At 56.2% G+C, this 14,207-nt stretch overlaps 1 protein-coding gene across 3 annotated transcripts in view; it reads right to left on the bottom strand.

Moving 5' to 3' along the window:
* Positions 1 to 13,088: 13,088 nt before the first annotated feature.
* HM13 (histocompatibility minor 13) overlaps positions 13,089 to 14,207 on the bottom strand; it is a 38,185-nt gene continuing 37,066 nt past the window's right edge. For all 3 annotated transcript variants that reach the window (XR_009454060.1, XM_059705829.1, XM_059705830.1), the window contains one exon: positions 13,089 to 13,511. Coding sequence is in view for 2 of the 3 variants with exons in the window: in XM_059705829.1 (XP_059561812.1) it covers positions 13,412 to 13,511 (100 nt within the window). In the remaining variant the exon portion in view is untranslated. The remainder of the gene's footprint in view (positions 13,512 to 14,207) is intronic.

Below are 14,207 nucleotides of genomic sequence, written 5' to 3'. Positions count from 1 at the left end.
GAGTTCCCAGTCTCATAGGAAAGGCCATCACCCCCAGGTTCCCAGCGCTGTGGCAGAGAAGCACGGGATGGTGAGAGGCAAGGTGTGGCCGGGAGAGGCCCTGTCAGCTAAGGGAGGGTAAGGAGGCTTCCTGCCGGAGGAGGCGCTGTCCCAGCTGAGATGAAGAAGCGGGAGGCAGGGGGAGGCCCAGCGCTGCACATCTGGAATGCACGAAGGACACAATTGCCACATCAAACTAAAAGAGCTTCAAAGGCTGCAAATATAAAACGCGGTGGGGCTGTGGGAAACGCTCCCCCGCCGCCGGTGAGTGTGCAGACTGGTAGGATCGCTTGGGAGCTCCGTGTGGCAAGACCGAGTAAAAGTGAGCGCTGGCACACCTATGACCCGCCATCCACTCCCACGGTCATGCCCTGCAAGGTCTGTGCCCAGGACGCCAGACGCCGGCAGGAGCACCGGAGCTGTGTCTGCGGCAGCAACAATGGAAAACCACCTGCTTGCCCAACAGCGGGGCAGGGAAATAGAATGACAGGAGGCACAGCCGTTATCAGGAATGAGCTAGACCTGGGTACACGCAAGAATAGGGAAAACACAGAATCGTTTTTTAAAGTGTAAATTTGAAAACACGCAAACATTGATGTGCAGTAAACGTGTAAGAAAACATGGGCTGGAAGGACACATGCCCAGGTTGGGGCGCATGAGCCAGCAGATAGTCTTGGAGCAAAGGCCCGCGTTCTCGGAAAAGTTTTCTTCTTCGGAGAAAGGCTGGGAGAGGGGCGACTACAGCAAACTGCCCGTGGCTGTGAGGTCTGGGTGGTGCGAATATGGGATCAGGGGCACAAAACATTATATTTTAAAAAATCATTTTCATGTCACAAAATAAAAAATTAGGTTAGCGACGAGAAAAGCCCATTTCCAGGCGAGCGAAATTAAAGGTCTGCGGCCCGAGATCAGGGGTGCGCAGGGCCCCGCGGTGGCGGTGCTGGGGGCCGAGGTGGGCTGGGCGGCGGCAGGCTGGCGTGGGGAGAGCGGAGTGGTGTGTGTGTATGTGGGGGTGGTGGTGGGGGGTTGGGGGGGTGGGGGTGGGGGTGGGGGTGAGGATAGCGCCAGCGGCTGCCCTTCGCCAGGGCGGCCTGGGTCCCGTCTGTGGGCCCAGCCGGTGGGAGACGCCCGCACCCCGGGCTTTGTTCGGGGCGCGCACCCATCCGAAAGACATTCCTGCGCACGGGGTCCCGCCCCGTGGGGACGCCGGCGGCTGGACCCGCTGCGCCGGACAGATGGGCGGCCCCGGGTTCCCGCGCCCGACCCGTGGGAACCGAGCCCGGCGGGCGGGGGCGAGGGCGCCGGGAACCGCCCCCGGGAGCGCACAGATGGGGCGGAGGCCGCGGGCGGCGGCAGATGGGTGCGCGGCCTGCCTGGGGCCGGCGACAAAGGCCAGGGCAGATGTTCGCGGCCAGATGTTCGCTGGGTGGGGGGAGCCTGGGAAAAACCGGCTCGCTCTCCAGCCGCCGCCCTCCCCCCGCGGCCGCTTGGGGGCGGGGCCGCGGAAGGTGCGGCCGGCGTGGCCGCCGCCGGGGACGTGGGGCAGCGGGCAGCGGGGGACAGGGCCTCGCTGGTGGACGCATTCCACCCCCCACACCAGCACCCTCCCTTCCTCCTGGGAAGGACCAGAGGGACGTCCCAGGAAGCCGGCGCGAGCCTCCTACCCCCTGTGAGCACCGCCCTGCCGCCTCCCCTGTCCGCGCGGGTCCTGCGGGCGGTGTCAGCTCGCACCCGCGTCTGCATCGCCCCCACCCGCGGCGCCCCAGCAGCCACGGTGGCGCTGGCGCTGACCAGGCACGTGGCGGCCTGGAGGTCCTCATTCCACGCTCACGGCCGCCCGCCCCTGCGGGGGTACAGTGCTCTTCCCACCGCTTCCCACTGAGGAACAGGGAGCGTGGAGACCCAATGACGCGTGGGTGGTAAACACTATGGACAAAAAGTAGGAAAGGAGGGGTCGGGAAGGTGAGAGGGGGGAGTGGATTGTAATATTTTTATTTTTTAAAACACATTTTTATTGATTTCAGAGAGAAAGGGAGAGGGAGAGAGAAACATCAATGATGAGAGAATCATTGACCGGCTGCCTCCTGCAGGCCCCACACTGGGGATTGAACCCACAGCCCAGGCATGTGCCCTGACTGGGAATTGAACCTGACCTCCTGCTTCATAGGGTCCAGGCTCAACCACTGAACCGGCCGGCCTGGGTTGTAATCTTAAATGGGTTTGAGGGCAGGTCAGCAAAGGCCTCTCTGAGAAGGTGATGTTTCAGTAAAGAGCTTGCTCTCTCACTTCCCTCAGCTACTGGGGGAAGAGGTCTTAAGGCAGAAGTGTGCCTGGCGTTAACAAAAATAAAATAAAGAAGTGTGCCTGGTGTGTTCAAGAGGCCAGCGTGCCTTTAGCTGGGTGAACAAGGAGTGGGGTGCTAGGAAGGGAGGTCAGGGCCATGTGGGGTGGGGGAAGGGCGTCACCAGGCCACAGTGAGGCCTTTGGCTTCTGGTCTGGGTGAGGCCGGAGCTGGGGAGGGTTTTGAGCAGAGGAGACTCGGTGCCCTGAATCTCAAGGTCATTCTTCCCGCTGTAGGTGAGACATAGCCCTGCCAGCGTGGGCTCTGTGTCTCTCCATTTGCAGTTCACTTAGATCAGAGTTTCTTAACTTGGAGGCTCCTGGGTGGGTTTCAAATTTGGGTGATTTGATGCGTTTTTGGAGAGGGGGATGGGAGAGGATCCACAGCGTCTAACACACTGCCAGAGGGGCCTGGCAGGAACATGGAATGTTTCTCCCTCTCCCTCATTAGAGTAACCAGTTAGAAACAACCTAAACGCTCATCAAAAGGAGAATGGCTAACTAAACCAAATAAACCACATGGCCCTGGGAAAATCATGAGCTGGCACTTCCACTTTCAGAAATTTACACTAAAGGAACACTCACATGTGTGACAGGATGCCGGCTGGGGAAAGCCTGTGTGTCCATCACTGGGGGACGGGTTGAATGAAGGCTGTTTCCTCCATATAACAGCATACACGCAGCCATGAAGGAGAACAAGGAAGCTCCCTGTTACCCTGAGCTGCTGAGGTCGCCACGGCACATTGTTAAGTGGGGAAAAAGCAACACAAAACAAGTTGCAGAGGGGTATACACAGGCGGCCATCACTTGTGTTTAAAACAGAAGAAGCAGAGAAGAAAAAAGATCAAATACCCATTGGCTTGTATCGCTGACCACCGCTGCCTCCGAGGGAGACAAGCGAAATATCTGCACATTTTATTTATTTATTTTTTAAATATATTTTATTGATTTTTTACAGAGAGGAAGGGAGAGAAATAGAGAGTTAGAAACATCGATGAGAGAGAAACATCGATCAGCTGCCTCCTGCACACCCCCCACTGGGGATGTGCCCGCAACCAAGGCACATGCCCCCGACCGGAATCGAACCCGGGACCCTTCAGTCCGCAGGCCGACGCTCTATCCACCGAGCCAAACCGGTTTCGGCAAAATATCTGCACATTTTTAAATTTTGTTTCGTGCGCACGTTTTACGTATTCAAAAGTGAAATTAAATTGAAGCAAGAAGGAGAGAGGTGTGGACCCTTAAAAGTTTAAGGGAGAGTGTAATGCCCCTGGGGCTCCCCCCCCCCCGTGTGATTTCAGGGGTGGAAGAAACTCCCCTGGGTCCATGATGGGGCTGAGGACTGCTCACAGTCACTGCCACCTGGGGGAGGGCCCGGGCTTGGAGGTGTGAGCACCTGTCACTGCGGGGAGCTCAGAGACAAGAGCATTTCTAGAATTTACTTTTTTCCTTTTTAACAGCTTTGAGATTCTTATTATATTGAGATATAATTCATATATCATACAATCCACCCATTTAAATATACCATTCACCCAAACAATGAGTTGTGCAATCATTACCGCAATTTTCAACAACCCCCCCCCCCCCCCCCGCAAAGAAAGCCCACACCCGTTAGTAGTCTCTATAGACTTCCCTATTCTGGACATTTCATATTAATGGAATCATATAAAATACAGTATTTTGTGACTGGCTTCTTTCAGGTCACATAATGTGTTCTAGGTGTCTCTAAAACATACTTGTTAAATGCCCAGGACCTCAGCAAGGTGTAAAGGGGTTACCTTGGGGGCGGGGGTGTGGGATCAGGTAGAGGATTCAGATGGAAGGTGGACCCTCCCCTTTTTGTTGTATGTACCTGTAGGATTTGCTTTTTTGTAAAAAGATATTCCTTGTATTAAAGCTGTGTAAAGTGACAACGCATATTCATCACAGAGCATTTGGAAATGCAGAAGGGCTCTAAACAAAATTTAAATACTCCTTAATTGTATCCCTACACCCATAAATGCGTAAAGAAAGCCTCCATTTAAATATTTAAGGTGGGGGCTGGATTTGCACCAGGTGCAGGAGAGGAAACTCATACACTGGGGAGCAGCAGTGGTGGGGTGGGGGAGCCTGTGATTTCCATGATTCCATTTAAAGAAGCAACGATCTGCCCAGCCTGTGTTGCTCAGTGGTTGAGCGTCGAACCTTGCACCCAGAGAGCCAGTTCGATTTCCGCTCAAGGAACATGCCCGGCTTTCGGGCTTGATCCCCAGTAGGGGGCAGTGCAGGAGGCAGCGATTGATGTTTCTCTCTCTCCCTCTCCTTTGCTCTCTCTCCCTCTCCCTTCCTCTCTCTGAAGTCAGTAAAAATATATTTTTTAAAAATAAAGAAGCAATGATCCGTTTTCCTGTTACCTGTGGTGAATGCCTCCCTCTGCCTCTTCCCCAGCCTCTGTGACTTATCACCGGTGGAATTACGTCTTATTAGGGGGGCATTTTGGTTCCTGGAGGGTATAAACCAGTGATGGCGAACCTTTTGAGCTCAGCCTGTCAGCATTTTGAAAAACCCTAACTTAACTCTGGTGCCGTGTCACATATAGAAATTTTTTGATATTTGCAACCATAGTGAAACAAAGGCTTATATTTTTGATATTTATTTTATATATTTAAATGCCATTTAACAAAAGAAAAATCAACCAAAAAGATGAGTTCGCGTGTCACCTCTGACACGCGTGTCATAGGTTCGCCATCACTGGTATAAACCAATAGGAAAACAATTCCAGCACCACTCAGTTAAAGAGCATGTGGTAAAAGTTTGAAGTCAGCCAGGCACAAGTCCTGGCAAACAGTCGGTGCCTTGGGCCTCCGTGTCTCCTCCGGCAAATGGGGTCCTAGCAGCGCCACCCTCAGGGTGTGGTGGGGACGCACTGTGACGATGATGCAACGTGCTGCACCCTATCCGGTCCAGCATACAACAGTGGTGATGACTGACAGCTTATCCTTCATCTCACTCTCCAGGTGCCTGCAGTGCCAAGTCCCCTGTGGCATTCTCCCAGCCACACTGTGACTCAGGACTATCACCTCCAGCTCGCAGATGAGGAAACGGAGGGTGCAGACGGCTGGGGATGGCCGGGGAGTCCAGGACAAGGCGCTCTAACCGTCTGACTCCCAGGATCAGGGTGCCAGTGGGGCTGGGGCCTGGGAGGAGGGAGCTCTTCTCCACCCTCCCTCCCTTCCCTGGGAAAATCCAACAGGTGGTGGGGCCAAGGCTCCGGGGGCCATTGTGTGCTGGCCTGGGAGGGTCGGAGGGCCCAGTGTGTGTCTGGGAGAAGATGGATGCCTTCATTACCATGTGAATCCTGGGAAACTGCCGCCGGGGCTGGGCGGTGGGTGGGCGTGGGCTGCAGGGGCGGGGGGCTCCGTGTTCTCAGGCCTGGACCACACAGCGGCTGGGATGGGGGTCCCGTGGAATCCCGAGGGACCCATTTAAAAAAAACAGATAATGGGATTTTCCCTCTTGTTTAATTTCTTATTTTAGTTCATCTCCATCCTGTGGGGCTCAAAAGAGACACAGATTGAAAACAAAAAGACTTTTTTTTTAAAGGAAGAAAAACCCTTTTTTCCCCTCTCAGTTGCAACTTTCCCACCGATTGCTCTGAACATTTGGGCCTGAATAGTTAAAGTTCCAGCTTTTCCCAGCCTGCACACTAACCAGCATCTCCATCTCCGTGGGGCATTTCCCAGCGCTATTTACTGAATGGCTTTTTCATTCATGTAAAATATGTCCCAGGTAAATCCAGGGTGATTAGCAAATAGTTGCAGAAGTTGTTGAGCAAGCTGGGGGAAAACAGGTTTTAGACTTAAAACACAAAGGTGTTATCAATTTAGTGGAGGCGAAAGGACTGGCCAGTGTTTACAAAGGAGGCGGGTGGCAGAAAGAGAATAAGAGTAACTGAGTAACAACAATAACCAGTAACTCGGTTCCCCCATTTTACAGATGAGAAACTGAGGCTTCAAGCTCGATGGCTGAGGCCACACAGAGAGAGGATGGCCGCGTTATAACTTCAAACCCTGTTTCTCTAACTCTGTGCTCTACCTGGAGTTTCTCCATGCAGCCAGAGAGCAGAGACGCAGGGAGACCCACGGAGACCCCGAGACTGGGGAGTGACCCAGGCAGAGGGGAGGATGGACCACAGAACCAGACCTGGGACACAGCCTCACACACACATACACGTGGGCAGAAAGTCGAACAGCACACATTCACCAGCTCGTATAAGCAAAGCCTTTCCAAAAGCCCTTTCCAAACGCACACACCACCACGCCAGAGCTCCCACTCACACACACGCAGTGCAGGCACTAGCTCACAGATGTTCTCACAAACACACACTCAACATATCAAGACAGATTCAGAACGTGAGCACACGTTCACAAACACAGCCCGGGGGAAACGCACTGACAACACGCTCCCACATAAGATTTCAAGACTCTCGCGCCTACCCATACGCTTACTTGCACTTACACATTCTCACAAGAACACACGCTCTCTCACACACTCATAACTGCACAGAGAGCCTCTCAGGCAGAAAGGACCCAGGTCAAGCAGAAAGAGGCTGGGCCCCGCCCAGCAACTCCACACCTTGGCAGCTGGCTTTCCAACCGAGGCCCTGGGTTTTCTCTACCGTCTGTGACACGTGTGTCCATGTGCTTTCAGCTCCCCTCCCCCCCTTCAGGGCCCCAGCTGGACCCCAAGTGGCCCGAGAGCAGGTGGGCAGCCAGCTTAGCCGCCATGTGGGGCAGGGGTGGGTGTGTGCCTGCCAGGGACAGGCACGTGGGGTCTGGAATGCGGCACCAATGGCCTCAGTCTTATCTGGGTCTTCTCCCCCATCCCCTCAGGGCTGGCACCAGGCAGGCACAGGGTTCAGCCGTTCACAGCTTTGAGGAGGGCAGGGCAAAGGGGGGAGGCAGGAAAGGCCCTTGGCAGACCCTGGGGGCCTCATCGCCGCCACACAGAGGTCTGCCTTCTCATGCAGATTCCTGTTTGGTGAACTTTAAAATGACAGAGCTTGGCTGCTCCCTGGGTAGTACAGGAGATGACAACTGACCAAAATGGGAAGCGGAAGGTTGTTGACTGTGAAAGCAAAATCGATATAAAAATAATATGCACCATGGATGTGATTTGCATGAAAAAATACATGGTTGGTATAAAAAAAATCTGAAATCGATGTCAAATTGTTAACAGCAGTAATCTCTGGGTGGCAGGAATTTGCTGTTTTATTTCCCTCCCCTTTTTTAAACACATATTCTAATTTTCTACAAGGCACAGATGTAGATCCTGGATAATAAAAAGTTTTTATAGCCCTGGCAAGGTGGTTGGTTGGTTGGAACATCGTCCTGTGCCCCAAAAGTTGTGGGGTCCATTCCCAGGCGGGGCACATATCTAGGATCCTTTGGCGGGCAACAGATGTCTCTCTCTCTCTCTCTCTCTCTCTGCCCACCCCCCGCCCTTCCTCTCTCTCTAAAATCAATAAAAACATATTCTCAGGCAAGGATTTAAAAATTAAAAAAATTAAAGTTTTTATAAATGAATATTTCATGACATGAAAAATGACAAAGAGGGTGGTGGCCTCATGTGAGCCCAGAGCTTGGGAAGCTCTTGACTGCTGTGTGGATCTCTGTGTCTTTATTCCTTCATCTGGATAATGGACACTCATCTGGGGAGTGGTGTGAGTATTAAGGATGCAATGCATGTAAACACCTGAACCAGGGCTTGGCACATGGTGAATGCTCAATAATGGTGGCTGCTGTTCTTCATTGTACAGATCGGACACCTCCCGCATCCCTGCAGGGATGGGTGTGCACCTGTGCAGTTCACATTCACATAGGTCTGCGTTTGCGCATGGGTGCCTCACGCACACTGACGTCTGTATGTTGCATGAGGCAGACTGCACTTGCGTGGGGGCATCAGGCACAAATGTGTGCAAACAGGATCACGGGCCCGTGGCTCTGAGACCACCATTCTGGGTGGGGGCAATCCGGTTCTGTTTTCTACCCAGCACTCTCATCGCCCTGGTTCCCTTCAGCTCACAGCTGCTGGGAATTTAGGCTTCTTCCTGCACCTGAGCAGACCCAGGGCCGTTGAGGGATCACAGGACATTTTAAAGGTTGTAAGTGGTACGGGTTAAACAACCTCCGAAGAAGAGGAAATCGGTTAGTAGAATTGGGGCGCCTGTGTTTGTGGCCCTGTCATGCTGCTGCGGGGCGCCTGGGCCCATGCGCTGGCCCGCTCTCCACCCCCAAGGCCCTTGCCCTTTTATCACTCAGAGCATCACCATCAGTGGCCTGGAGCCCCATGCCTGGCTTCCTGGTCTTCTCCATTTCTTTCTTTCCTTTTAAAAAAACAGGAAAAAGTTTTTACTGATTTTAGAGAGACAAAGGGAGAGGGAGAGAGAGAGAGACATTGATCAGTTGCTTCCCACATGCACCCTGACAGGGACCAAACTTGCAACCTGGGCATTTGACCAGGAATCAAACCAGTGACCTTCTGGTGCACGGGATGACACGCAACCAGCTGAGCCACACTGGCCAGGCTGGTCTTTTCCATTTCTGATGCTTAGAAAGGACTGGTCAGAATCCTTCCTTGGCTCCCCACTGCCTCCAGGATAAAACCTGAGTTCCTTGCTTTGCCTTGTGGGGTCTGCTCACCTTTCCCCATCTCTTACTCTTCTTCACTCTGCTGGTCTTTCCCCTCTGCTCAGACTGGGATCCCCTCCTGGCAGCAATGATGAAGAGTAAATGATGAACCCTAGCTCGTTTGGCTCAGTGGATAGAGCATCAGCCTGTGGACTGAAGGGTCCTGGGTTTGATTCTGATCAAGGGCACATGCCTGGGATGCAGGCTCAATCCCCAGTAGGGGGCATGTAGGAGGCAGCCAATCAATTATTCTTTCTCATCATTGATGATTCTCTCTCTCTCTCCCTCTCCCTTCCTCTCTGAAATCAATAAAAATATATTTTAAAAAAAGGGTAAATGAGAGAGATGAACTTCTCCTCACTCCTCTTTATATTTGGTTTGGAGTCTAGCAAATTTGCATTCAGATCTCATCTTTGCCATTTCAAGCTCTTTGTGACACTGGGCAGGTTTCAGCCCCTCTGAGTTTTACTAGTAGATAGATGCCTCCTTTGCTAGATGGAGATATGTTAATATTTCTTTTTGCCAGAGGTGGATTCATTTTTATTTTCAATTGTATTTGTTTTTAAAAACTATGTTCACTTGGCTCAGAACTTTAATGATTATAAAATATACTAAAGATTACACATACAGCAAAAATTTCTTTCCAACACACCCAGTTCCTTTGAATCTTTCTTGGCCTCACAGCTTTTACACATCTTGTACATTTCCCCATAAGTGTCATTATCCAGGGCCTACACTACAGGTGCTCGCCATGGCTATTTCACTCCGTGCTCACAGCCAGCCGGCAGGTCGATGCGGAAACTGAGGCTCAGAGACGGGCAGCCACTTGCCCGAAGTCACACACTGAGAAGCAGTAGACCCGAGACAACGTGAGCGTGTCCACTTATGAAGTGCCTACTGTGTGCCAGGTCCCCAGGACTGTCCCAGCCTTGGGACATTCAACAAATCATTCAGCTGATGTTGAGTGCCCTCATCTTTTGGGCGCTCGGCTGGGTGCTGGAGACGGCTCATCGCGGGAGCCATTTCCCGGGTATGAAAACCAAGACACAGAGGGGAAAACCGCTCTGAAGCCCCAGAATGATAACCAGCCCGGTTTTCCCGGTGGGGAACTGGGGCCCAGAGAGGGAGGGGGCAGGCCAGGAAACCCAGGGCGAGAGGCAGAGCCAGACTGCAAGGCTCAGACGGCTACGCGGTCGGTCTCTGCGAGCGGCCGTGGCCCCTCCCCCAAGGGGCGTGGCCAAACCTGGCCCCGCCCCGCCCTCCCTCCCGCCCCTCCGGCCGCGTTCCAGGCCGCCCGGGCCGCGTTTCCTGCCTGCGCCACTGGGCGGGCGGCCGGCCCATCTGGCGGCCCCCACGGGGCGGCGCGGGGAGGCGGCCCAGACTCGCTGGAGCCGGGCGCGGGCCGGCCCCCCTGCCGCCTGCGGAGCCCAGGTGTGGCCGCGGCGGGGGAGGGGGTGTGCCTTCCTTCCCGCTCGGCCCTTCCTGACGCACCCGGGCAGGATGCAGCCGCTCCGCCCTCCTCGGCCTCCGCCTCCCACCGCCCAGCCTGGAACCTGGAGCGAATCCGAGCTCTGGGAGAGCGGGCGCCCACGCCGTGTGCGACCCCGGTCAGGTCTGCCCCCTTTGGGGGAACTCAGTTTTCTCCCTTGTGCAAGGACAGCTGGATTCTGGCCTTGCCCCGCAGGGACCCCAAACAGGATTGTGGGAGCCGGGGCAGCTTTTCTGTCCTAGGGGTTGACATTATCCATTTGTTCACCCATTTCAAGTCTGTCTCCCCATCACCACTCCGCCCGGCGGCACCGGCGGGGCGCTGGCCCCGTGCTCCCCGCTGCCCAGCTCACACCGGTGCTGAGGCCGGCCGGACGGCTCCAGGCTGCACCTCCCGAAGGGGGACCTGCTGGGAGGGACGCTCTCCTCCATTTCTCGGCTGCGGGAACAGGACGCAGTGGGCAGCCCCTTCCGGTCCCACCGTGCAGCCAGCCCTTCTGTCAGACTGGACTTTCTTCTCCCAGGTGCCCCCGGAAATGGAACCCAGCGCCCAGCGTCCTGTCAGACAGCACCTCCGGCGAACATCAGTCGCGGTGCCTCGGTTCCCATCCCCGCTGGGCGCTCAATGTCTCCGCTTCAGTCTCCCGTCTCCGTGACCCTGATGGCACCTGCCTCCCAGGGTCGCAACAGTAACATTTCTGAAATACACAGCTCGATGCTGGACACGCGGTCTGCCCCCGCAGACTCCTCCCGTCACTGCAGTTAGCGGAGACCGAGGCCACGGAGCGGGGGGCCTCACCCACCAGGGCAGGACGCGGGGTTCCGGAGCCTTTTCCCAAGAACCCGCCCCCACCTGGGGTGAGGCGGGAGCCGGGCCTGCCCAGGGCCCCGCCCGACACCCGCCCCTGCTGCTCGGGAGCAGGCCCACCCCGTGCCCAGCGGGTGCCATTTTTCCACGGGACTCTGGCGGTGGCAGCTCACATCTGGAGTCTAGACTCGGAGGCTCTGCGGGCCGGGCCTACCGCCCAGGCTGGGCCACCGCTGCCCGCTGTTTGCTCAGCTGAAGCTGGTTAATTGGAATTAGAGTGGCCTCTGCGGTGCCGGCTGGCCGGGCGGGCCGGGGCGGCCGCTGCCGAGGTCTGTGGAACATCTGGCCCGGCCAGGATGGTCATTAGGTGGCGGGCGCCCGGCGCCACCGCCACCTCAGCCTCCGCCGGGGGCCGGCGGTGACTCAATGAGGCCTTTGTGGGCCCGGCCGCAGCGCCAGCCGCACTGTGTGCCTGGGCCGCCTGCCCCGAACGCCGCCCTCAGAGGGGCCTTGTTCCAGGACCACACGGCCTTCCCTCCCTCCGGAGGCGGCTGGAGTCGGGAGAGGGCCGAGAAGCCCCTGAAAGGGACCCCCTGGCCAGGACAAGCCCGAGACCTCCTACCCTGGCTTCTCCCATCGAGTCCTCGGCCCAGAGAGGCTGGAGAGACGGCCCGGAGGTGCCGGCACACCGCCAGTGACCAGGCCCGGAGGGGAGGCGCTGCCCCCGCTCAGGCACTTCGGAGGACGAGTCTGCCCAGTGGCACCCCCTCCTCTCAGGTTCTGTGACCCCCCTCCAGGCGGGCGGAGAGTCCGCGGGGTTTCCTGCAGGCCATGGAAGGCCCGGTGCCCGGGAGCTGCGGCTCTTGGGCCCGGATGCCCCCAGGCGCTGGGCCCAGTCCCCCGTTTCTCTAGCGGCTCTGGCCCTGTGTTGTGACCAGCATCGCTGTGGGAAGTGGGTCGCTCCGAGACTCAGGCTCCTCTGGCCCCGCGGGAGTCATTTCGGGAAGAGCCCCGGAAGGGCAGCGCCGGGCCCTGCTCTCCAGATGAGGCCGGGTCCACCCTGGGACCAGGGACGCTGGTTCTGGCCCGGCCGGTGTGGCTCAGTGGTTGAGCGTCAACCTATGAACCAGGAAGTCACGGTTGGATTCCTGGTCGGGGCACATGCCCAGGTTGTGGGCTCGGCCTCCAGTGTGTGGCGTACAGGAGGCAGCCAATCAATGATTCTCTTTCATCACTGATGTTTCTATCTCTCCCTCTCCCTTCCTCTCTGAAATCGATAAAAATATATTTAAAAAGAATTAAAAAAACAACTCTTCCCTGGGGACCACGAGGCCCTGCCCATTTCTCCACTTTACAGATACTGGTCCCTTCGCTGAGCGAGGTCAGCCTTCTGGTGCCAACCCTCCACTTCCCTTGATGGGCTGGGTGGGTGGCAGGTGAAACGTCCAGCACCCGTCTATCCTGCTTGCTGCCCCTGCCCCCTAGTGCGAGGACAGTGGTGAGGAAAACCGGATGGCTAGTGGAAGGAGGGCTCGTGGGCCCCCTCTGCTGGCCACATGGCATCCGTGGGGTTCGGAGCCAGGACTGGGTAGGCATCTGGGATGGGACAGAGGGGCCCAGAGGTCAGGGCACGCCCCCCCCCCCCCCTTTGCATCAGTCCAATCCCCAAGAAGGGGCTTACAGGTCAGTTTCTGGGTGGGAGAGAGAGCTAGTAGACCCACTGTAAGATGCTAGGAGCGCAGGGGTCTGCGTGGGCAACGGGATGAGTTTTTAATGTGAGGCAGTCAGTTCACGATACAAAAATCTAAAAATCAGACCCATTTTCCCACCTGGCACCTGGGGCAGAGGGGGCGCTGGGGGCTTCCTTTGCCTGCAGGTGATAGGGAGGGGCAGAGGAAGGCCAGCCGAGGGGAAGGGGAACCAGGCCACAGAGGCGGCACTGCAGGGCCCTGCTGCCCCGCGCTCCTTGGGGCACCCTCTGGCTGCGTGCGCCTGCCTGGCCCAGCCCCGCCTGCCTGGTCCATCTCCGCCTGCCTGGCCCAGCCCTCGAGGGTCAGGCACCAGCACATCATTTCTCTTTCTTCTCCAGCCCCTCTGATGCTGACGCCTCCGCTCCCTCTTTGGATTCTGTCACAGCTGCTGGATCCTTAGGATTTGACTCTTCATAACTGACAAAAAGCAAAACAATAAAAACACACTTAGAGGTGAGGGAGAGAAGAATCCTTGTGCCCCGCCAGCCCCCCAAAACCCGGGGCTCACGAGGAATGCCAGCCCTCTCTCCACTGCCCAGCCTCCTCCAGTGCTTGGCCCGCCCGCTCTGTGCCCTTCCCAGACAGGCAGCTCTGCTTTCCAGTGCCCAGTGGTGCCAAGAGGTGGCAAGGGCAGTGGCAAATGGAGGAGTGGTTGGGCTTGTGTGAACCAACTTTAAGCTTCTTGAACCTTCTGCTGGAGACAGTGGGGAAACAAAGGGGCAGCCAGGATGCGGCTCTGGGAGATGGCTGACTCCCAGGCCACATGGCAGAAGTCAAAGAACTCAGCCCCAGGGGTGCGAGCGGGCAGAGGGCTGCTCTACTGGCAAGTGGCAAGGCGCCACTCTCGAAGGCGGATACCCTGGCTTAACTCTTACTATGGGCTCCACTTATTGAGCAACTGAGTTCATGCCAAGGACAATGCCCACATTTCCTCACTAGATCACCCCCTGAGGCAGGAATATGCCCACTTACAGATGAAGAAAGAGGCTTTGAAAGGAGAAAGTGACTTGCCCAAGATTCTGCACAGCGAGTAGTAACAGTATCTACTACTGTATGACGGAGGTGTTGACACCCACTCTCTCCAGAGCCCCGCGTTCTCGGTGAGGACACCGA

This window comes from Myotis daubentonii, chromosome 8 (assembly GCF_963259705.1).
Source record: "Myotis daubentonii chromosome 8, mMyoDau2.1, whole genome shotgun sequence".
Taxonomy (NCBI): domain Eukaryota; kingdom Metazoa; phylum Chordata; class Mammalia; order Chiroptera; family Vespertilionidae; genus Myotis; species Myotis daubentonii.
This window is presented reverse-complemented; position numbering and strand designations above follow the sequence as displayed.